This window comes from Primulina eburnea, chromosome 2, assembly GCF_022965805.1.
Source record: "Primulina eburnea isolate SZY01 chromosome 2, ASM2296580v1, whole genome shotgun sequence".
In the NCBI taxonomy this organism is placed as follows: Eukaryota; Viridiplantae; Streptophyta; class Magnoliopsida; order Lamiales; family Gesneriaceae; genus Primulina; species Primulina eburnea.
This window is the reverse complement of record NC_133102.1, coordinates 7,331,884-7,357,273: the sequence shown is the minus strand read 5'-3', so window position 1 is coordinate 7,357,273 and position 25,390 is coordinate 7,331,884. Positions and strand designations below refer to the sequence as shown.

Genomic DNA, 25,390 nt, shown 5'->3' with positions numbered 1-25,390 from the left:
GCGTGACACTTTATACGTTATTTTATAATGATTCGTATCATTTTTCTCCTAAATTAATTATTATATTTTTATAAGTTTCCAAGTCCGCTTCGTTTGTCGGCTTTGGTCAAACCTTTCGGTGTCTCATCACAAATTCGTTTAAATTTGAAAGTAGAGAATTATTAGGTAAGGACTTGAGATTATAGTTTGTCACGATCATCTTTGCTTCAATAACCACCCAGTATGAACAAATAGCTTCCAAATGAGTGTCGGAATTGATCAAATATGTGAACGTTTGGTCAATAGTCATGATTTCGATTCTTCTACCAATATCTTCTTCTTTCGAGAGAATCTATCAGATATTACTCTTGCACAACGTGATTTATTTGGAAGTTGGCTAGCGTCATTTAGAAGCTACTGTGTTTCAAAGGATTTATTAAGTATTGGGTCCATCAACCTTATTAAGGATACCATGTCTTTGGTAATGATCAGTGAAAATGTACAGATTTTGAAACTAAAATCCAATCAGCGAGTGTGTCATGCATATATGTGAGAACAAGAATTGTTAAACTAGGGGATAAAATTTTATTATTTGATACAAACATCGTCTTATTCTAAATTTGAGATTTTGATATCAGTTTTCGACAGTTAAACAAGATTTCATGAGCATATAGGTTTATAGTTCTTAGATTAGTTGTTTCATCTCTTTAATAAACGGCTTAAACTTTTTTGCTTGCACAATTATTTTAGAGTTATTAAAAAAATAAGTTATTTTTAATTTGAACATGTTTCATTCCATTAACTAGTTAACTTTATTTGGGTTTTAATAATCCTTGTTCATTAGTTAGTTCATAACTGTAAATCAGATCATGGAAGGTAGATAAGAGAGATTATCATCAAATAACAAATTGATAATTATCAGTCTCAGTCATCAGATAATATTAAAAAATTATTTCTCGTTTAAATAAATATTGGTGGATAATAAATAAATCATTCCACGTCTTAAAATTTCATGGTTCACCAAAAAGAAGAAAGAAAGAACTATGGTAAAAAATAAACAAAATTGCCAACACCTTTCAAGCAAATCATGTTCGGATATAAAGAATAATATATGAAATTATAATATCCAAGGATCGATTTTCTTTTCAAAAATCCTAAATTTCCAATAATGGTTCAGTTGAGTTTGCAAAAAGATATTTATTTTGCTCAATATTTGAATTTTTTCAATATAATGTTTAAGCAACAGGGAATGCTCTGCTGCCATATAATGTGTTTTACAAAATGCGGTTGCAGCATAGCTTGCTACATAATATATATCAATGGTCCCACAATACACAACAGAAAATGTAGATCCCTTGCCTAATAACTAAGTCCTTGGTATTCGACTTTCATGAATATATATGATCTCTTTCAAGAATCGTATATCCTTACTGAACTCCGGATTGATTGCCTGCATACCGGACACTTGGGTGATACTTCACGCTCGACTGATAGAGCACAACGTTGACAACATACAAGATGACCGCATGGGATAAAAGCAGAGCGACGCCTTCTAGTCAGGCAAATCACACATAGCTCTCCGTCTGGGACATCTGCGGACTCTTCTTCTGCAGCAGCCACTGGAGATGGAACATCTATATCATCGCGTTGCCGTCGAGCTTCTCTCTGTTGTCTCCATGCTTTCCACTTTATCCAGTTTCTGAACAGTGTAATAAACAATGATGACGTGAAAAAAAGTGCTATTTCGTAACCTTCAGGTTTATGAATGTGTCCATCTCCCATCTTAAACTATCAATTGTCCCTCCAAAACTGTGAAGGTGTGCACACATTCCCATATTCATTAAAATTAACGTAAATATCAAAGCAATCAGTCTTAAGCAAGCTAAATAAAGGAAAAAAAGATGATACAAATGTTGTCTTTGGTGCCAGCATAACACCGATTATTTGAAGCACACTGCATAACGATGAAGGTAAGTATCAAGGAATCAGTTCAAGGGAGGGTAAAGTGAAGGATGAACTTTTTCCTTTTATGCCAACATCTGACAAAGGATATCAAGCATATCATGAGGTTTTCTAGGAAAGTATTGAATTCTAACAAGGAATGGTTAGGTTAATTAATTTTACCTTGCAACAGAGTAGGCAAGGACGCATATTCCGAGGGAACCAAATATAAATCCGCTCCACATTAGCACTTTAGTTTTGAAGGAAAGATCTGATATCATCTGATCCTTGGTCATTTCAGATCTACATAAATCTTTGCAACAGTCAGCTCACTATATTAGATTTAGTGAAACAAAAAAAACATAGAAAAGATTGATGCAGCTGCAGTTCCATAAACACACAGAAGCATTATCAAAAATAACCAATACATAAGGTATCACAAATGAACATTTCCTTGGTTTAACTAAACAAATTCACTACGATTTCCAAGCATGAAATAGCCAGAATGCAGCAATATAGAATCTCTGGCAGCATGAGTGGACCAACTAATGAAATGGATTCGCACATTTTCCTTTATAAAATGCATTAGAATTTATAATGTTCCCGCATAATTTATTGCCGAACAACCTTTTTTCAGAAAAAAGGTCGATAAAATAGGATATCCATATTCTCAGTATACACAGTTATTGTAACAATAACCCAAGAATAAATGCAAATGTATGTGATTTAAAATATCTCATGAGAACCACAAAAAATATTACTCGAATCCTACCACAAAATTCTTAACAAAGATAATCTTGAAGTGTATTATCTTAACTATCAAATGAATTTTATGAAAATTTCCTTACATAAAATAAGGAAGGTCTTTGCATGATTTGATCTCAGGAATCCCATCTCTAAAACTGCAACTACCAACAACTGTTACATCCTTTCCAAGAGGAAGTATTTTCTCTTCGTCTAGCAGACCAACCTGCAAGATACATAAATAAATTTTAGGGAAGAATAAGAAAAAAGCAGCTCAAGAAACTTTTTAGCATGGGACATTCATATATTCAGAATGAACGCACAGGATACTTATGCCCGAAAAGCGCCTGCAAAAAAGTACTAGGAAAAGCATTGATAGGATGCACATGGCGATAGACTGTGATGAGCGGTAATGGATGTCTTGAACCTTCCATATTGACATAAACACAATCAGATCTTTTTCCTGCTTCAACAAGAACAAAGGGAACCTGATGGGAAAATGTCAGTCATTCATCAGATCAACATCAACATTAACATTAACGATGCTGAATTGTGTCAGAAAATACTGAAATACAGATATAGCGAAACCATGAGTTTAAAAATTTCACATAAAAAAGCGAGAAAATAAAACATCAATAACTGCAAAATTTCACATTAAATCATATCATCACCCAAAATCAAGTGCAAATAAATGTATAAAACCTTAACAAGTTACCATTCTGATTGAGGAAGACCCTTTCTCTTTCCAGGATCTAGGAAGCAAAGAGCGTAGATCTGAAGTCCATCCAAGTATTCCACTCCATTCATTGTATATATACTTCTCAAATAAAATATGAGGGAAGTAAGTCAATTAATAATAGAAAGTGAAAAATTGAAAAAGTTTGGTTCAATGCTACAGAGGGTATAAACTTAAGTAGACTGTCATTCCTAAGCAATGCTCATATAGAAGTTGGCATCATGGTATAATACGTTCCAACCGTGAGTTTTTCATGGAGTCATAATTACCCAAAAAGGCAACTTATTAATGTGCTTCATGCAGCTGTCAGAAATAATATCTCGTTCAAGATTATGACAAAATCCAAAATGAAGCCAGCACTCCACATATAACCTTCAGTATATTTCTATAATCACTCGGAAAATAGAAACTCTTGAATTATAACCCAATTATCTCAGTATCGCCAATACCAATGCTCCAAAGCTTCCGCACCATCAAATCCATCTAAACTTGCAAAAGCTCAAAATTATCATTTTCTCTTCATCCAAATCAACTTTCAATTCAACTTCCAACACATCATTCTAGTAGTTCAAATATAATTCCACCGAAATAATTCATCAACATAAAATCACCAAATACAAATATTGGCGAAGTTCAAAACCTTTTTCTTCCTCCCATTCTCCAAAATTTCAGATTCATTTTAACTTTCAGGAAACCTATAAATTGAAGAAATTCAAGCTGAAACAACTTTTAAAGAGCCAACAGCAACATCAGGTCATATAGAAATTAAACCAAAGATGTAAAACACACACAAAAAGAAAAAGAGCATACAGTTTGAGTTTGTTCTAATATAACTCCTTTTTCTCCTGACTCCTCGGAAACAATCACATCATTCGCGTAACCCCTAAGATTCGTCCATTGCCCTTTCACTGCAGATTGCGCCTCAACAATACCCCTAACTATCACTATATTTCCGCCCTCCTCACTGTTCGAATGATTTTCGCTATTTTCAGAAGAATTTGCTGAAATTTTATCGTCTGAACAGAGTGACCGGAGATCCGAAATCTGCGAGTAAGGCAATTGGCGAATTTTCCGGATTGCCGATGATGTGACCAAAAACTTCCGGACGCAGCGGAACGCGACGTAAGCAAGACCAAATCCGAGGAACGCACCGTCAGCCGTGAGCGACAGCTGCACCAGAACCGTAGCTACCGCGCGATCGTGTGCGGACATCGAGCTTCCGAAGCTGAGTTTCTCGATTGATTTCGCGCGTTGTGAGTTTGCCTCCTCCTCTTGGAAAATGGATAATTGGATTGTATTTGGTTTATATTTGTGGGCCATTCATTAGAAACAAAGTGGGATTGGACTAATGCCAATGGTTATTTTGTGGGCTGGCCCATTTAGCTATAACAAGTAGGATTTGAAATATTTAAAAAAACATTGGTTTCAAATTTCTTGAGTTGTTCGGATAAAAAAAAAAAATTTGAAGTGAATTTTAAATTCATTATATATCAAATTATATAATTTCAATAAAAATTATAACCAAATCAGAATAAATCAAGATGAATGTTAATTAAAATCATCCTTCATATCATTTTTTGAAATCAAATAACTCAACGCAAATCAAATTCATCGATCAATATACAATCTGATTGAAATTTAAAAAAAAATTAAAGTTTCATAACAATTTTTCATAATAAATATAGTATTGATTAAGTGTGAAGTGATAATTAGTTATTTTAGAGGTCTTGTGCTAACTACTATTTATATATTATAATAGATTTACTTGTAGATTCTGGATTTTATTCACTAAATAATTAAATTTCTCTTGAAATCTCTTCACTCAAAATCGACCTGAATTAATTCATAATATGACAGCAATCAAAATCAGAAGAGCTAGCTGATTTAAGTGCTTTACCGGTCTATGAATGATATTTTCAAATTAATATATATAATATCGTAATCATTTATCATGCTTGAGACACAATTTATCGTCGAATCGAATGTTTTATCAATGTTTAATTGCATTTTGTTCATATATGGTGTTTAATTTTTAATAATGTGTGCAAACGAGACTTGTTGAGCAAAGTGTAGCATGACATCAAATGTATATTATCATAACTTGGTCTAGAGTTGCAATGCAAAAAACATATAATTCTGCATTTGCAAGTGCTGATCACGCAGTATCACTGGCAAGCCAGTCGAGAATATGAACATGTCACTTGGGCGTTACAAAGTCATTGCATGAATAAAAGAGTTTACGAGTGGACTCCACTTTTAGTAGTTGTGGAAGTTGGCTTAACTGCAAATGAAGTGAGGAGAGTACAACCGTCAAATTTAACGAAAGAGTTAACAAAATATAATCCATACAGTTGATGTGTGATTGAGGGCACAATTTTACCAAGAAGCCGATTATCTTTCAGTTCCTCTTTCTTTTCAAACCAACACTCCGATTCCCCATCCCTTCCTGGCTCTGTTAAATTAGTGCATCACACAAAAAATGGCTCAACTAAGACAAGTGATGGTGTAGCCGTCACAAAACAATATTGTCATACAATAAATCCAAAGTCGACAGTACTTGAAGGGGAAATATATTTATTTTGGTAATGAGACAGTATAGGATATTCATAAAAAAAACATACCTTGCTCATAAAATGATCGTGTATGCCATTGTCCAAAACTTTCATTTCAACTACTTCCTTGTCTATCCGAAACCAAAATAAATTTGGTGTACTTAACAATCCCGAAGTGAAAGTTTCCATCCGAGGGCAATCATCAATTTCGACGTATATAAGTGATGGAAACTCAAAAGCATGTTCCCAACGGCAAAAGCTTGTCAACTTATGTAGGCTTCTGAGATGGAGAGCCGCCAACTTCGGAAATAGTGATGTAGCATCTACTTCTTTCCCATCTTCGATCACTTCAGCCATCTCTTGGCATCTTTCTATCCTTAGTTCATCGAGATTCAGAAGATTTTTAGCTATAGAAGATTTCATCAAGTTCCTGATGCCATTGACACAAAATATATGCAAGCAACCAAGATTCTGGAAAAAGCTGATTGGGATATTGCGGCACCATATGTTGCTGATAGAACCCTGCAAGTCGATGAGGTGCAGTGTCTTCAAGGCAGGAATCTCAACCTGCAAAGAATATATGTATTGAATGTGGCACACATTCGTTACCAAAATATTCTTTTTAATCCCGAAAATGATTGAAAACGAAGTAAATATATGGGTTTGTTTTGGGAGATTAAAAAATAATAATATTGAAAAGGGATACCTTTTGACTGCAAAAGAAATGAAGAGAATGATGGTCATGAGTGGATTCTGAATCCATTGGTGTGAAACTATTGAGCCTCGGCAAATATCCAATCTTCATCCATTTTAGTTTTGGAAACTTAATAATTTGAACACCTCTGTAGAATGTTGTGAGGCATGGCAAATCACTTAGGTGCAGTGCAGTTAATTCCGGGAATATGACATGATGTTTTCCTTCATCTTCGATTTCGTCCCAAAATATTTCTTGTATGGCGTCATAATTATCAATTTCAAGCCTCTGAAATTGTGTATTCCATTTTCTCATGCAGCATGAAGAGAGGAGCTGGTTTAGGCCATCGAAAGAACAAAGTTCCATTGTTTTGAGGTCTGGGCACCCGTCAAATTTGGTTACGAGTTTTGGGCAGTACCTGATTTCTAGTATTGCTAACTGAGGACATTCTATGATTGCAACTCCCCGAGAGAAAGCTGTGATGTTTGGCAGATGGGAAAATCTCAGCTCCTTCAACTCTGGTAACTCAATAATAGAAGCATTTTCGTTGCTTTCGGTTTCATTCCAAAACACTTGTTCAATCATGTCACAATCAAGAACTTTGAGGCATTGAAGTTGTACAAGACTCCTGACTGTTTCCACTGAGAAGAGATACTGTAGATTTGGGCAACATTCGATGTGTATGGATTTGAGGTTGCAGAGGGAAACATTCTGGTTTAGGCTCTTCCAAAAATGTGCCAACTTAGGCAGCTTTACAGCAGTTAATGATTCTAGGTTCTGGAAAGAATTAGATATATCAGAAATTGCACCATCGATTATCTCTTCTAACTCTTCAAGACATCTCAACTCCAGGTTCTCTAAAACAGGGAATTTGCAATCCACTGTATTCACCAATTTCTTTACCCTCGAACACTTGACAAATATGAGCTTCCTTAGGCTTTTGGTCTCAGCTAGATTAAAAATGTTTGAACCATCTCCGTCTAAGAACAGCGACTGAGTGCTCCTTACTAGTCGGTGAATCCAATTTGCTACTGGAATGTCTCCAGGTAAAGTCAGTGAGACATTCCTCTCATATTTCAAGTCATCAAAAACCCACCCAATGCCACAAGAAGATATACGATATCTTACTAACTGTGGCGAAAGTCGTATCTCTTGGGGGAAATTGCACTCAGATATATCAATCTCCAAGCAAGCCAAATTGGGAAGAGACTCGAGCTCTGATAGAAATGCATTCCTTTCATCACTTTGATTTCCCTCTGTCTCCCATTTATCAAAGCATTTAATAATCTTCAATTCCTCCAATCCAACCAGACTTGATATGACACCTACATCTATTCTTTCCAGGTTTTTGCAACTCTCCAGTTCTAATACTCTTAGCTGATTCAATCTCCCAATATGTGCGGGTAATTCTTTGATATTATCACAGTGCTGGACACTCAGAATTTCCAAACATGTTAACTCACCAACAACAGAGATGTCTTCCACCTTACAATACTCCAAGTGCAACGTCCTAAGTTGTAGTAGCAAATCCAGAGTTTGTGGTAAGGATACAATATTTATGCTTGAAAAATACAAGACATTCAGCTTCTCCATTCCTTTAAAACATATGACATTGGCTTCAAATCCTTCAGAAGATTCACTATCAGCAGAATTCATTATCATCAAGAGACGAAGATTCGGAAAATCTGTCCCAATTGGAAGCTTGGCATTTTTAATTGAAATGTCTACTGACATTCGATTGCAGTTAGGAGATGAATCTTTGCTTGAGGAATCCATTGGAGATGCTTCTAGACTTTTCAACGAACCGTGCTTTTCTTTTGAACCGATGAAGATGGCCACATCACGAACAACATCATGCATTTTTACATGATAATCCTGACTACCATTGATCAACAAAAAACGACTTTTAAGCTTTTCTACAAAGCCATAGATTCTGTTTCTTCCTTCTTCAATACTCCTGATTCGTTCAAGCATGCCTAACCCGATGGTAAACCAAGTCAGCTGTTCAATAGGAATGTCATAATCCTCAGGGAACAAGCAACAAAGCTGGAAAAGGGATTTCACACTTGCATTTTCCAAGAAATCATAACTCAGTTTCAGGGGCTTATATACATCTTTTATGACTTCTAGAAAATCTGTTGGGATTGATCTACTCAATTGAGAAAGAGAATCTCTCCATACATGTATGTTTTGATCTTTTAGTGCTTTACCAACAGTTACAAGGGAAACCGGCAAACCTTTGCATTCTTCTACAACCTTTTTTGCTATAGGGCGCAAATCCGAACCTTCCACATAACTGCCAGCTTTCTCTTTGAAAAGTGCCCATGCTTCTTCTCTAGTTAAGATATCCATCTGAATAATCTTCTGCACATTCATTCTTATGCAAGCATCTCTAACTCGAGATGTCAAAATTACTTTGCACGTAGTAGGACAATCTCCAAATGGAACTCCTATTGCCCCCAGCTTGAAACTTTCCCAAACATCGTCAAATATTATGAGTTTTCTCTTCGAATCCAGTAACCTGGTGCATAGTTTACCTGCTCTCCCGCCCAAAGTATCCTCATTCAAATCCAAACGTAATAATTCAGCAACTTCTTTCTGAAGTTTCAGAACTTCAATCTTTTGACTGACAACTACCATCACAACCTCGTCAAACAGCTTATCTTTTCTCACCCTATCCACAATTCTTTGTACGATGGTTGTCTTCCCAACACCTCCTGCACCGCAAATCGCTATCACGCGGACAAGGTCGTCATTCAGACAATCCATGATGCCTTCCTCAATGGGTCTTCTCGATTCAAACTCCATACACGGTTCCTCAGAGATAGACACCGTTGATGGTGGAGGGGTGGGATAGGCAATCTTGATCGTACTCCCATCTTTTCGGATTTTCTCAAGGCCTTCTAACGTCTTCTTGGCATTCTTTCCCTCCGCGTACCGCGAGATTATATTCCAAACCTTGAGATCAACGTCGCCTTGCAAAATCATCTTCGCCTCCTCGATCTTCTGAGCGCCTTCTCTTGACCAATTCTCGACCTCAGTGGTCGCACTCTCCACACGAAGCCGAGCCTCTTCAATGCTTTGCTCCATATTGCGCCTCTCCGTTTCCAAATAAACAATCTCATCTCTCAGGCCTTGAATATTTTCTTCCAAGAACCACCAATAGTCAACATGGCGCTTGACGGGAAGCCAGAGGCCCTCAGCACTAATGCACTTGCCGACTTCTGTGAGCAGACTTATCCAATGCTCTGCTATTACCTTTAATCTCTCCAGAAAGATTATCAAAATGAGAAACTTCAACGGAACAAGTAAACGTGAAAGTAACTGCATTGAATACAGGGAAAAGCAAGCTTGACACAAAGCTAGGAACTTGAAAGATTACAATCCTTTGCTTTTTCGCTTTTCTCCGGAATATGAAACAGAGAATCAATTCAAAAATAGAAACAGGGTTTCTGAAAATGCTTCCTTTAATTTGTTCAATCCCCAGACGAGGATCCATGTATTAAGCAGACAGACTCAAATGTCGGATGATTTGCATTAATAAACATGCACAAACATTTTTTAAAAAAAAAAACAATGGACCTCTGACGAACCCAAAAACAAGAGTTGTGCAATAATTTGTATGATTTGTGATGGTGAAATCAGGTCTCTTTTTTTTTTCTTTTTTCCTGTATAGACTTCTTTTGCAAGAGACTCATCAAATGTGAACCCCCCAGATTCTCAATTATTGATCATGTGCATTATTTAGCAGCCATTGTCCAGCTTTTTCTTTTTTATTATTAAGAAAACAATGCAAAATGAATTATTTAGCAACAACCAGCAATCTTAAATTAAGATGATGTTTTTTTGTGAGACGACCTATCTCCGTCAGATGGGTGACTCGATTCATATTTACAATATTTTTTCATATGTTGGCTCAGGTTGGATATATGTCTCGCAAAATCAACACATAATACTGCTTCATAGGAGTTTTTGCTTTATAATTGTTTATTTACTACGCTCTTCGATATTTTTAAGTAAAGATAATGGAATTTAGTATTAAACTGAATATTTTTTTAGAAAAAAATTGTAAAAATAGTTATTTTCAGATGATCATTTTTGGTAGAAATGAGAGTATAGGGCATTGGTCAATCCCTATGTTTTTCTAATCATTAAAGTAATATTAATTTATATAAAATGCCACTAATGCCGGCTAATGTTGTAAGCAAAGCGCATGTGGTTGATTTATGAATTTGTGAAAGTTGACTTGATTTTAAATAACTATGTGTTCGTTAGTTGTCTCCGTCAATTTTTATTATTTTCATTTGAAATTAACTAGGAGTAGGTGTTATATGAGTTAGAGATGAAAATTGTTTTCCGCAGGTCGGGTACCACATGAGAAAAACCCGAAACAAGAATGATTTGGAGAGACTAATTTTTGGGTTTGGATTTGGGAAATCTCGGAATCGGACTCATTACTATTTTTGAAGTGGGGACTAGGATGAGATTTGATCTCCGTGGGTTCAAGTAGGATATAATTCGGAGGCGGGGATGAGGATGGTAAACATGCTTCTGTCTCATGGTCATATTTATTTATGAGACGGGTTCACGGATCAAAATCTGTGAGACGAGTCAATCCGATTCATATCTATCGTAAAAAAATAATATTTTTGGCATAAAAAATAATGGAAAAACTTGTGCGAGACAGTCTCACGGGTCGTATTTTGTGATACAGATCTCTTATTTGGGTCATCTATGAACAAGAATTACTTTTTATGCTAAGAGTATTACTTTTTATTGTAAATATCGATAGGGTTGACTCGTCTCACAGATAAAGATTCGTGAGACCGTCTCACAAGAGCATTACTCAAAAATAATAATTTTTCATGAGTCGGGTCAGGTTGAATATTCGTTTATCAAAATTAACATGTGAGATGGTCTCGTGAAAATTTAGTGATTAATTTTTATTTATATAAAATATGTAATTTTTAATTATTGTGAAAAGGCATAGTTGTCCTTCATTTTTTTTCCTCAATTGTAAAATGACAAAAATGTCGAGTCATACATACTTCATTGTGGTCTTTCAAATGTTCTCCTCCAATTTAATTTACATTAATGCCATCGATCGATTCATTTCATTTCTTCTATGTAATTTAATGGCTGACGACACATTATAATATATATAATCTTATTATTATTACTCGCCTATTTTTCCATGGGAAATTTGATAAGACGTGATGTCATCAATAATTAAACTCTCAAAATGTTAAAATTCACTTGCCTACGACCCAAGTCTTATATTTCAAACAAATATTCGATTCGAAATTCAATTATAATAAATATCATCTCTAGTAAAAATAATAATAAATTTAAAGTCCAAGTTTTTTCCCTCTCCTTTTTAAAAGTCTGATTGTATCAAAACATCTCCCATACTTAAAAAAAAAAAAAAGTTGAAATCTTTTATAAAAACTAGTGCTCATTCGCACACATCAAATTTTTTTATGTTAAATAATTTATTTTGGTGAATTTCAAGAAATTATATTAAAATTTAAAATGTTTTATATAATTATTTTTTTATGTTAGGAGTGATATGATTATTTTATATAAAAATTCAAAAGTATAGACAAGGATAAAGAATTTTTTTTATTAAGAAATGATAGGTATAGGATGTAAATTTATTAAATAGATTTAACGACATTTTTTATTAAATAAAAACATGTTTTTGTAATTTGATAAAAAGGATCTTTATTTATCAAAAAACATATCATGACACTAAAGTTAGTTACTTTAAAGAGTGTGTATTCAATCTTAGAAATTTAGTTATTTTTATTGACTTTTGTAGAGTTTAAAACTCTAGAGGTATTGAATGGTTAATGAGATCCTATCTATGTGGGTACTACCATCACTTTATTTCAACGGGTAAGATCTTGCCACACATACAATTTCAAAAAAAAGTGGGTCCTATATATGCATGGACAAATCTTGACCATCCATCCTATCATGGAGGCAATGCCCACATGAGTAGGATGAAATAAACCGTATTGAACATAGACTTTTATAAACTCTATAAAATTTTAATGGTATCCAAATTATATTTTTTTTCAAATGACTATAAGAAAAATCTTAAAATATAAATATATGGTGAAAACGAATTCAAATTTTCTTAAAATAGCTTCGAACATTAGCAAGTGTAATTCTAAAAAATGAGGGGATAATGATTATGATGATACATGACACTGAAGATTAATTTAGAGTGATGATATTTTTTTCCTTTTTTCTGAGATAGAATAGTAATATTTCAATTATTAATTTAAGGAAATTGATGATTATTATTATTATTATTATTATTTATTATAAAAGAATCAATATTGAACATTGTGAATTGTCATTTATGCCCTTTGGTTTCTAGTTATTATTATCTTTGGTCAAATAGAGTGTGTATATATAAGCGTGCGTATATATTTTCAGAATGTGAACCATCATTAAATTTAATGTGGATAATGTGTGGACTCCATAATAAGGGATTTTGGTCAAGACTTCATATATATTTTGAGAATGTGGACCATCATTAAATTTAATGAAGGATAATATGTGCACTCCATATTAGGGGTTTTTGGTCAAAACTTCGTAAATTAGTTATTGATTATAATATTAGTATTTTTTTTAAATGTGAACTATTAGTCAAATTTTCATCGTCTGTCTTTATTAAGAATGTGAATCGAGTATATAGTTTCATGTGTCGTCATTTACTTTCTGTCTATTTAAGGATGCATCTTGAAGCATTTGATTTACCACGAATTTCTCTGCAAATGAATGATTGTAATGATAATATTCCAAGAGAAATGCAGGAAGAAATGTCTCTGTCCATTTCCCTGGATGATTTAGAAGCAAATAAGAATTTGAATGTTGAGGGAAAAAAACATTTTCAGCAATTACTGAATGCTTAAATCATGGCATAGGTGGTTTATTTTTTTGTAAATTGTCCACCTGGAACTGGGAAGACTTTTTTGTATAGAGCACTTATTGCAAAGGTACGAAGCAAAAAGGTTGATTGCACTCGCAACGGCAACCTCAGGAGTGGCAGCTTCAATTTTAGCTGGAGGTCGAACAGCACATTCAAGGTTCAAGATTCGAATTAATTTACATGAAGAGAGTTACTGTACGATCTCAAAACAAAGCGGTCTTGCAGATTTATTAAGGCAAGCAACATTATTATATAGGATGAAGCACCAATGGCAAAAAAAAAAAACAGCAATTGAAGCTGTTAACAGAACACTTCAAGACTTGACAGCAATCCAAAAGCTGTTTGCTGGCAAAGTGGTTGTGCTTGGAGGAGATTTTATGCAAGTATTACCCATGATCCAGAGAGCAACAATGCAGGAAACAATAAATGGCAGTTTGGTGAAATCGTATTTGTATCCCCACATGCAGCAACTATCATTGACTGAAAACATGATGGCGAAAACAGATCCTGAATTTTGTGAATTCTTAGTTCGAATTGGAAAGGGCACTGAGCATATTGACCACGATGGAAATGTCCACATTCCAGAGAATATGGTCATAAGATATGATATTGATGACGAAGAATGCTCTGAACAAAAATAGATTGACAGAATTTTTCCACATCTTGAAAATAATTGTCATTCGTCGATGTACATAACAACTCGAGCTATTCTTGCATGTAAGAATGAACATGTTGATAGACTGGATGAGAAAATGATTAAAGTGTTCCCCGGAGAAACACATATATTACAAGCTGTTGATTATGCTCAAAATTTTTACCCCCGAGATTTTTTAAATTTGCTGACACCAAATGGAATGACTCCCCATCGATTGATACTTAAGAGAAACTGCATTGTCATGTTGTTGAGAAATTTAGATCCATCAAATGGTTTGTGCAATTGGAACAAGAATGATATGCAAAGCATTTGAAATCAACGTGATCCACGCAGAAATCAGCATAGGGCAACATTCAGGAAAGCAAGTTTTAATCCCTTGGATTCCACTCTCTCCAGCTGAGAAGAAGGATATCATTTTCAATTCAAAAGGAAACCATTCCCAATTCGACTGCTTTGCAATGACAATCAATAAAGCTCAAGGACAAACAAACAATTCAAGCAGTTGGAGTATATTTACCGCAACTAGTGTTTTCACATGGACAATTGTACGTTGCATTATCTAGAGGCAATTCAATGGCAACAACGACAATTTTGATACGACCTGATACCGTTCTTAAGACAGATTATACTCAACAAAAAATGTGGTCTATAAAGAAATAATAGAGCAAGTTGGGTAATGGTTGTTTACTTCAGTAGAATGTAATTTTTGTTTATTTTTTTATAATCATTGTATTCCACATTTTCTTATTGTTCGTTGTGCAGGGAAAAAACACTCTTATCATTTTGATACTGATGATTTTGGCCATCCTTCTTCATTGATGTGGCCAAGGTAGAATTTTTTGTTCAACGTTTGAATCCTACCTATATATGTAATTTTCTGTTCTTTATTCTATGTCCTGCCATTTTGATTTTCTTGGATTTTGGATCCATTTTGGATTCAAAAGAAATTATTTTATTATTTTATTTTTGTTGATTTACTTTTGAATCATCTACTAAAATGGGTAATTTTATGTTCTTATACTACGTGCTGCGATTTTATTTCTTTTGATTTTGGATCAAGAGTAGGTCTCTTGTGAGACGATCTCACAAATCTTTATCTGTGAGACGGGTATATTCACGATAGAAAGTAATACTCTTAGCATAAAAAGTAATATGGTTTCATGGATGATCCAAATAAGAGACTCGTCTAACAAAATACGACCCATTAGACTGTCTCACATAAGTTTTTGCCTTGGATCAATTATGGAGTCAAAGGAAATCATTTTATTATTTTAGAATAACTTCAAAATATCAACTCCTGTGAATAATTATAAAGTTGTATCTATCAATTCTTTGAAAGAGAACCAAAAAGACGCAACAATCAGAGTAATTGTTGCTCGCCAAGATAGTCAGATGGAGACGCAATTGAACTCAAAATCCATTCCAAAACTAATTTTCATGGATGAAAAAGGTTAGTGATGTACTAAATACAAATTTTTAATATAATATCAAGTATTTGCTTCAAATTCGTATCATACTTTCATCTATTATTGTATATGTTGATTTAACATCATTATAATAACTATTATGTATTCAACTCAACGGAGATATGATTCATAGGCTTCTATTCACAAGTACAATACAACAATTCCAAGACTAGATACACATCAATAATAGTTGCCTTATCTTCGACACTATTGTTAAACACATTAATAAATCTTTTCCAAATGTCAACCCAACACATGAATTGATTTTCCAAGTAAATACAAGAATTTAATTTCAGCCAGACATATCACACGCACTCAATTTCAGTTTCAAGCAATTTGCTGATATCAAGAGTAATTCATGGAAAGATGAATATCATGGTAATAATAATTTTTTATACATTTTTATGTTCATATCAAAATACTATTTGTTGATCAAAATTTGTATGCCCTCACAGATGTTATAGGAATTGTAAAAAGAGTTAAGCATTTGGTCTGTTTCAAAACGTCAAAAAAGCCTATTGTATATAGAAGGGAGATCATATTGATCAATCCAATATTAATTTGCAATGTCGATTTCTATGTAGGTTGGATACAATTACATTAACTTTATGGGACAACCTAGCATTCAATGAAGGTATTTTTTTGGAGGATATGGAAACTGAACATCCAGTGATAGTGTTTTTTTAACATGAAAGTACAATCCTACCAAGGTCAGAAAACTTAACTACTCATGCATTAGATAAACTTCTGATAACATATGTTTCTCATTCTTGGCAAAATGATTCAGGAGTAAATCAATTGCTATTGTTTTCAACAATGAGAATGCTGCAGAATCCAATTTGCATCGAAGCTAAGAACTTGATCTCATGGTATAATCTATAGTAAATTTTAATCTACACCTTATTTATATTATCGTGAAATAATATTCACGCCTTTAGAATGTCATTATTTTGTACACATGAACAGGTTGGAAACTGATCAAAACAACAGCAACTTGGATATGATGTATATGGAAAAGATGGTATCAAGTTCGAAGACTGTCACTATTGCACATTTGCAAAAAGAAATATATACTTTAACAAAGGTATACATGATTTGATCTTGTCCTTATCAACATCATTAGCATATAAATGCATGATTAGATATTGTTCTTATCTACATCATTAGCATATAAATGCTTAACGAACAATAGGTTGTAGTATTTAACACATACAGTCCATATATACTCTTGATAAAATCAATAGAACATTTTGGTCAACTTTCCCAAACAAACACACTGTAGTAGTCAATCCAATATCAATTATTGTTTGCCCATGTTATTATCTATGTCTACAGAATCACTATTATTGTCTCGAAGGAATTATTTCAGATATTGAGAACAAATCGACCCCATGGTATGACGCATGCCAGAACTGTCCGAAAACAATCACAAAAACAACTGAAGGAAACAATTGCATCCACTGCATCAACTTCAACAGTAAGATCATTCCAAGGTAAGAAAATAATCACCAGCACCATGTAATTACAAATAAGATAATTAAATATTTAAAACATACAATGAAATATAAACATGTATCGTTTATCATTAATTGTACAAGAAAATGATTTGGTGGCAATGATTACTTTGTTTGAGGATGTTGCTGCGATTTTGATAGGCTTCCAAGTACAAGAGTTCATTGACAAGACATTGAATGTAACATATTTCGTAATATTCACATTGAAAAAAAAATAACATTTCTTAATGTCAGGATGAAATATCTAAACAATATCTCCAACAACTTGAGGAGCAAAATAATGTCAAACAAAAATTCTTGTTTAAGTTAGACAACAATGTAAAAAATAATAATGGGACGGTGTCCATCATAGCGGAAAGATTAATGACAGATAATAAAATACAAGCCAACTCCGAAGAGGTTAAGAAAAGGAAGAGTACTTCAGCTTCAAGTTCAAAGGAAAAAAATAGTTCACCACATACCAGAAAAGCAAGGAAAAAATGTGTAATGCCTGAAGTTTTATTAATATAATATAATATAATATAATATAAAATATTTAAGATTTCCAACGTCGATATATCCATTTGGACCAGTCAAACGATCAAATTTCCAAAACTCAAAATACGAGACATCTATATCTTTGAGTTTTCTACGTTATATCAAAATTTCAAATCATTTGGACTTCATATGAGCAAAATATCATATTTCATTCTTTAAAAATCGTTAATTATTTCTTAATCTCACATTACTAAATCAACAAATTCTGATATTTACTTCAGGCATTATAAAAGGTCAACACAACAAGAGCACAGAGAAACTGAAAATCCAATCAAGTGACATAGAAGATGAAGAGAAGCTATCAACATTCACTCGCAGAAGCCGAAAACAAGCTAAAATCCCAGAGACACCAGAAAAGCAAGATATTAAGATAAAAAAAAATACTATGAAGGGCTGTAATATTGATAAACTTTGAAAATAATCTATTTTACAATAAAATATTATTATCTTTATTATTGTTCTTATTGTTTGTATTATCGATAATATACGCTTACAACCTTACTTACTATCCCCACGTGTCAACCATTTAATCGATGTAGATTAATAAACTTGAAGCAATTTGGTTGGCAGAATCTACGAAAACCAGGAAAGAGCCCAAGAACCCAATGAGGATGGGGGATATTTTGAAATCTAACATGCGCACAAAAATTCGTTTTAAAAAAATTATTGAAGAGTTAATCTCCAAATTTTTCCAATGTTGAGATATCTTAGTCGGGAAATTAAAGAAATAAATATCGCATAAATATATGCTAATATATAAATAATTTACTTAGTATCTTCGTATGACCATTTCTAAAGGACAATATCACTTTATCTCACTAAACAAAATATTTTTCAGATTACACTACTATGCTTACCCATTAAAAAAAATACATCATCATCAGTTTTTTTATTAAAAAAAATATCACACATTATTCATAAATTAATTTTAAAATTTATAACAAATATTTTCAATACAAATTGTTCGTAATATAAATATTAATTCAGCTTCAAAAATAATTATTTATATAAAAAATACTAAACTGTACAATCACAGATTTCCGGGAAATATAGTGGAATTGATCTACTCGACTGAGAAATAGAATCTCACCACATGTGTATGTTTTGATCTTTTAGAGTTTTTCCAATAGTTACAACAGAAACAGACAAACATTTGCATTCTTCTTCAATATGTTTTGCATTTTGCTACATGGAGTAAATCCGAACCTTCCACATTGTCGGCAAAATAATGTGAGTGGCAGATAATATTTATGAAAATTGGTGACAAAACGCGTTGATAATTTATAGATGCTAGAAGAAGACATGACGAAACGCGTTGAGAGAGCTCTATTTTAGAGTTCTTCTCTCCTCGTTCTTTATCTCATATTATTACATTTGAGTGCTTAGTTTTATAATATTTATGAAATGTTTGTTCTTCTGTATTAAGAGAGCGTGTGTTCTCTTTGAAAATATAGTGATAGTGAAATTCTTTTCATCTTCCCCGTGGTTTTTACCCAAATAATTTTTAGGGATTTTTCACGTAAATATCAATGTCCAGTTTTATACTTTATTTTCATATTATTATATCAAATTACAACGTGCGATCAACACACATAACTGTCGGCTTTCTGTTTATAAATTTTCCCCGCTTCTTCTTCAGATAAGATCTCCAATAGAATAATCTTTTGTGCGTTCGTTCTTAGGCAAAAGATGTCAAATGTAATCGCTATCTTTTGTGCGTTTGTCCATTAGCGATTTCACCTTGACACGTAGCGATTCGAATTTTTCCAAAATCCAGTTCGGCTCTTCCGAACCCAAGTGTCCAAAAACGTGTCAAATCGCTGAGACAAGTGGTAGAACATGATAAGAAATCCTCACATAAAGAAAGAAATTCCTTGGTTGCCATAATTTCTTTTAATTAAACTTTCCCTTGCATGGTAAGCAATCCTCACACAAAGAAAGAAATCCCCTCATTGTCTTGCATAGGATGTCCGATTTTTAGACTAACTTGCACTTTAGGACTGAATTTGTTAGGCCATATAGGACTTGTTGATGGGTTGCATGGATGATTTCTTGGGCTTTACAATGGCACAATAGATTCAAGTCAAGAAATGAAAAAGAGAAAAACATTTTTGAAAATAATTTGAAATGTTGGAGTAGTAGTGAGATTGGTCACTTGAAAAAGAACTACAAATCAACAAAAAAAAATATTAATGTTGTTATTGAGGATGTACATGATGCTTTATTATATCCATGCAAATTCTGGTTGATTCTTGGGTTATGGACTTAGGAACTTTGTTCCATCCCACTAGTAATCATGATATATTTCATAATTACATTGATGGCCATTACAGAAAAGTTTACATGCGGATGGAAAATCTTTGGAAATAGCTAGTATGGGTGATGTCCATATGAAAATGTCAAACCGATCTTTCTGGAAAATAATAAAATATAAAAAATTAAGGCATGTACCAAATTGACACACAATCTAGTCTCATTGGGACAGCTCGATGACGAAGGCCATGATGTGACCTTTACTGATTGCTCCTAGAAAGTAAACAAAAGAGTAATGATTGTTGCTCGAGAAAAGAAAACTTGAACACTTTATATGACTTCGTGTTGCAGATATACAATAGAAGTTATGGATGCTAGAGCTAATTCAAGTCTATAACATTTAGACTTGGGCACTTGAATGAAAAGGGATGAAGATGTCGGTATCAATTGTTAAGCTATTGGAATTAAATATCGTTGAACACAAGCTATGTGAGTTGAATTTTTGGAAAGTAGAAAAAGTTGAACTTTTCAAAAGGTAGTAGAGAACCAAAAACAACAAAGTTAGAGATGGTTAATACAGATATATGGGGATCATCTCCTGTGATATCCCTTGAAGATTCAAGATATTATGTCACATTTATCGACGATTTGAGCAGGAATGTTTAATTTTATTTTATAAAAAAATAAATTTGATGTTTATGAGGCCTTTAAAAGTTGGAAAGTCATGGCTGGGTTGAAGTGTCATTGATAGATATTCATGTGAATGAACTGAAAAGCAGTAAACAGTAAGATGAAAATAATTGAACAAGATAATGACCCACAAACTCCAGTGGTTGAACTCATGACATCTTCTAGAACAATTACACCACCTCGGAGAAAGTCCACTGCACTTCATTAGATTTTGTTTACATATAAAGGTAAACCAAAGACCCATGAAGATGCAATGAAAAATGATGATTCAACCAAGTGGGAGTTAGTCATGGAAGATAAGATGGATTCATTGTCATCCAATCAGACATGGGAGTTGACAAAACTTTCGCAAGGCAAAAAAGATTTAAATAACAAGTGGATGTACCAGTTAAAGTAAGAACATGGTGGTAACAAACGGTACAAGGCAAGTCTTCTTGTAAAAGGTTTTCAACAAAAGAAAGGCCTTGATTACATTGAGAGTTTTTATCTAATGATGAAGTTAACCACTATTTGAACTGTACTTTGACTAGTGGCGAAAGAAGAGTTGCATCTGGAGTAGTTAGCTGTAAAGATAGTGTTTCTTCATGGTGAGTTTAATGAAGAAATTTATATGAAACAACCACAAGTATTTGAAGTAAGAGGGAAAGAAAAAATTGTGTGTAAACTTCAAAAGAGCTTGTATGGCCTCAAATAAGTTTCAAGACAGTTGTACAAGAATTTTGATGGATCCATGCGTAATAATTGTTTCTCGAGATGTCAAGGTTGTTATGTGCAAAAGTTTGATGATTCTTATATCATTATACTATTACACGTGTCTGAAGGAGATTGATAAACTCAAGAGAGAGTTATCATAGGAATTTTTTATGAAATATTTGGGTGTTGCGAAGCAAATCCTTAGAATGATGATCTTAAGAGATTGGTTGAATGAAATCTTAAAGTTATCTCAAGAAGACTACGTTAAAAAAATGGTCAACAAATTTAATATGAATGAAGTTAAACTCGTAAGTAGCCCTTTGGCTAGTCGTTTTAAACTAAATAAAGCACAATCACCATCGACGTAGCATGAGCAAGCTTATATGAACTAGGTTCCTCATGTTGTTATTGTCGGAAGCCTCGTGTATGCAATGGTGTGTTCAAGACCAGTCATAACACATGCAGTGAGAGTTGTAAGCATGTTTATGACTTATGAGTAATCCGGGAAAACAACATTGGGAAGCAATTGAATAGATTCTCATATACTTGAAAGGCACTGCTACTTTATCTTTATACTTCAGGAGGTCAAATTTGAACTTACAAGGTTTTGTCGATGTCGATATGGGTGGTGCCCTGGATGGCATAAAAAGTACTACTGAGTATGTCTTCACATGATGCGTTACATTAGTAAGCTAGTTGTCTAAGATGCAAAAGATAGTTTCACTTTTGACTACTGTGACAGAGTACGTTGTAATTACAAAAACTAACAATGAGATGATATGGTTGAAATCCTTTCTGAAAGAATTTGGTCAGAAGCTTGAGGATAGCACATTATACTGTGACATAGTGTTATTCATTTAACAAAAAATCATGTTTATCATATTATGATGAAGCATATACGAGTTCGGTACCATTTCATCATATCGTTCTAGAAGAAGGAATATTGAAGCTTACAAAGATTCTTTGAATAAAGAATCCAGTTGATATGCTCACGTAGATAGTAGCCACTCAAAAACCTAAGTTGTGTTCGACTTCAGTTGGACTTCATCAGTAGCAAATATATATGAGTTGTTGCATTGATTGTGTGAAGAATTATTGAAATCGAGTCTTCACTATCGAGACTTTGAACTATCCGGACAGATACTTCGTGAAATAGTTCATGCATGTTTGTTTCCAGGAGCAACAAGATCAAGTTGGTAAGGATTATCATAAAGGGCGGCATCTTTACCATTCTGTATAAATGGACTATTCTATTTGTAAATATATGGGAGAAATGTTAGGTAAGATGTGCCAACATGATTTGAAAATTGCAAATGAAACAACTATTATCAATAATGATTGGTAGTGACAATTTTCAATTATGGTTGGTGGCAACGCAAATTTTTGAATCAAATGAAGCTACATATTACATTAGTCATGTTCAGACGAGAATTTGCATCTATAAATAGATGTAATATATTACTGTCATTATCTCAATCGCTTTGGTGTATTCCCTAAGAGCGCTAAAGGTCATGCATATACGTGATCTCTTTAACTAGTCTTTTATTCATTACCAGTTATCACAGCACAAGAGATCCCGGAAAACGTTGATTTACTTGGCCTTTGTATCCTCTTTCCAGTTATAATTTGTCGGTCTGGTGCCAAAGACTCTGACCAAGTTCTTCATGGTCTGGAAACCAACCCTTTGATGTATGTCCTCCGTTCAACATATCAACCATTGATCTTATCAATATGGTGACATCCCTCTTGATGCAACCCGGGTCAAACGATGGAGTCGGGTCGGGGACTCGACCGGGCCGGCTATCAAAAAGTATGGAAGGGAATATAAGCTGGACGTTGAAGCAGGAAGAAGGCTCTCGAACGCTTAGAAAGATCTGCAGACAAGAAAAACAACCACGTGAATGGGCGCCGGAAGGGTATCCGGCGTGGCCACTCCGATGCTTAAGTCAGCAGGATACTCAAGCAAGAAAACCAATGTAGCCAAGTGATGGCTGTGATGATTGGTGTGTAATAAATGAGAGCATTAAGTGTTCATTAATATTGGGATGAATGAATAAATGCAAAACCTGGTATTTATAGTGGAGGAGATAATGATGACCTCGCTCTTTTTGGGGTGTACGAGCCTTAAATGCAGTAGGGTGGCTGATTATACCCTATTGTTCTGACATGTCAAATCACACATTAATTGTATCCCATCTGTCCATTCACTCATTAATGTTAACCAAAAAGGAACAGGTCGGCCGCATGCATTCTATTAAGTCAACGTCATTAATTGCTCTCTTGCTTCGAGGTGTCAGAAGAGATAACAGTGCTTAGAACTCGGGTGCCACGTCCTATCTCAACAACTCGGGGGATAGGCTCTTAATCACCGTACTTACTGTTCTGACTCGGGCATCATTCATGGGCCTGACCCATGACCCGAAAATCCCCGGGACCCGTTGATGACCCGGGACATACCGGGGCATCACCTCCATTTCCCGTGACAGCACGTGATCGCTAGAATTGCTATGATCCCAACCCCTGAGGCTTTTTCTTCTTCGACCTTGCAAAATTTAACATTGAGATGCAAGCCCACCGATTATCAGATAACAGCATCCGACTGCAATCGATTTGTGAATCACAAAATCATTCGTCAGTGCATATCTTTTTCCAACCAAATTAAATAGCAAGACCATCGCAGCAAAATTTGGGAGTTGGCCAAGCAAGGCCAACTTTCTCAGTAAAACCACGTATTATAGCAGAAAGGAGCAAGTTAGAATCCATTTTTCATGATCCAAGAATAGTGTATTATATTCCAATGAATATTAATTATGCCATCTCCTCCCTCACTGGCTCGAACTCCTCCATCTTTTTGCACACATATCGCATAGTATTTTTTGTTAAAAAAAGCCGAAATTGGCGCAAAACGATTTATTAATGTTTCTTCGTCTGACTGTTTTGATTAATTTTAGATTCGATTTTCATTTGTTTAACTATCACAAAAATAAATTTTTAGCTATTTTCGTATGTGCATTATACAATGTGTTAGAGTAGGTCTCTCTTATGAGACGGTATCACGAATCTTTATCTGTGAGACGGATCAACCCTACCGATATTCAGCATAAAAAGTAATACTCTTAGAATAAAATTAATATTTTTCATGGATGACCTAAATAAGAGATCTGTCACACAAAATACGATCCATGAGACCGTCTCATACAAGTTTTTTCTTATTGCTAATTCAATTAATTTTTTTTATCCAAGACATTTATTTATTTTTAACATAAATAAGTTCTTTACTGATTGTGTCATTAATTTTATGCGACCTGTAGTTTTACTTTATATTTATTGTCTTCTCTTTTTATTTTAGCTTTTTAGAATATTTTGACCTCATAAAAATCTTATAAGATGAATTTAGAAACTATACGTAAGCATGACAAAGATGACGCCACTAGGTATTTGAAACAGTCGATCGAAGGTTAAAGTTTACATAATTGTATTTGAACAAAAGTTTTTTGTCCCCTTTATTTAATTGAAAATACACGTTGGATGTAAAATTATAATTATAATTTATATAAGATTTTTTAAAATTTATTAAATGCTTAATTTCATATTTAATTTAATAATAATTTATATAAATTAGTAAAAGATTATAGCGTAACTTGATATGGATAATACTGAAAGTAAGTTACACTTTACAAAATTTAAGAAATTTAATTTAGCTTCTAGCCAATTAGATTGAATCAATATCAAATTCCTGTATATAAATTTGTTTGGCCAGAATAATTTGTAACAATTGGATGTCAAGTTGTCACTCACAATTGGATCTCGAACCCCAGATTTCGTCTCAAACTTACATCTTACCGTCAAATGAGCTAGCATTTCATTGACAACACTATTCTAACCATGCACGCCTCAGCTGACATAATATGCATATCAGAACAGAGTGTCAAATTAAAACAGCACGGGAAGATAGATCTACACGGCTCTTTGAACAAGGATAACACACAAAAA

The 25,390-nt window shown here is 33.9% G+C and overlaps 2 protein-coding genes and 1 long non-coding RNA gene across 3 annotated transcripts; 1 reads left to right on the top strand and 2 right to left on the bottom strand.

Moving 5' to 3' along the window:
• Positions 1–1,175: 1,175 nt before the first annotated feature.
• Positions 1,176–4,689, bottom strand: LOC140822869 (E3 ubiquitin-protein ligase SPL2-like). The gene is made up of 6 exons (XM_073183796.1): positions 4,211–4,689; positions 3,380–3,481; positions 2,988–3,152; positions 2,769–2,890; positions 2,104–2,223; positions 1,176–1,678 (listed from the first exon to the last, which is right to left on the bottom strand). The coding sequence occupies exons 1-6, from the start codon at positions 4,610–4,612 to the stop codon at positions 1,390–1,392; spliced, it is 1,200 nt and encodes a 399-aa protein (XP_073039897.1). The 5' UTR covers positions 4,613–4,689; the 3' UTR covers positions 1,176–1,389.
• An 828-nt stretch (positions 4,690–5,517) lies between these two features.
• Positions 5,518–10,348, bottom strand: LOC140822868 (probable disease resistance protein At4g27220). Its single transcript, XM_073183795.1, has 4 exons — positions 6,659–10,348; positions 6,022–6,519; positions 5,781–5,852; positions 5,518–5,681 (listed from the first exon to the last, which is right to left on the bottom strand). Exons 1-3 carry the CDS (start codon positions 9,974–9,976, stop codon positions 5,799–5,801), a joined length of 3,870 nt encoding a protein of 1,289 aa, XP_073039896.1. The 5' UTR covers positions 9,977–10,348; the 3' UTR covers positions 5,518–5,681; positions 5,781–5,798.
• Positions 10,349–16,294: 5,946 nt separating this feature from the next.
• Positions 16,295–18,136, top strand: LOC140824551 (uncharacterized). Its single transcript, XR_012116374.1, has 6 exons — positions 16,295–16,420; positions 16,498–16,579; positions 16,677–16,794; positions 17,046–17,403; positions 17,459–17,705; positions 17,995–18,136. It is a non-coding gene; the product is annotated as an uncharacterized lncRNA (long non-coding RNA).
• The last annotated feature ends 7,254 nt before the right edge of the window (positions 18,137–25,390 follow it).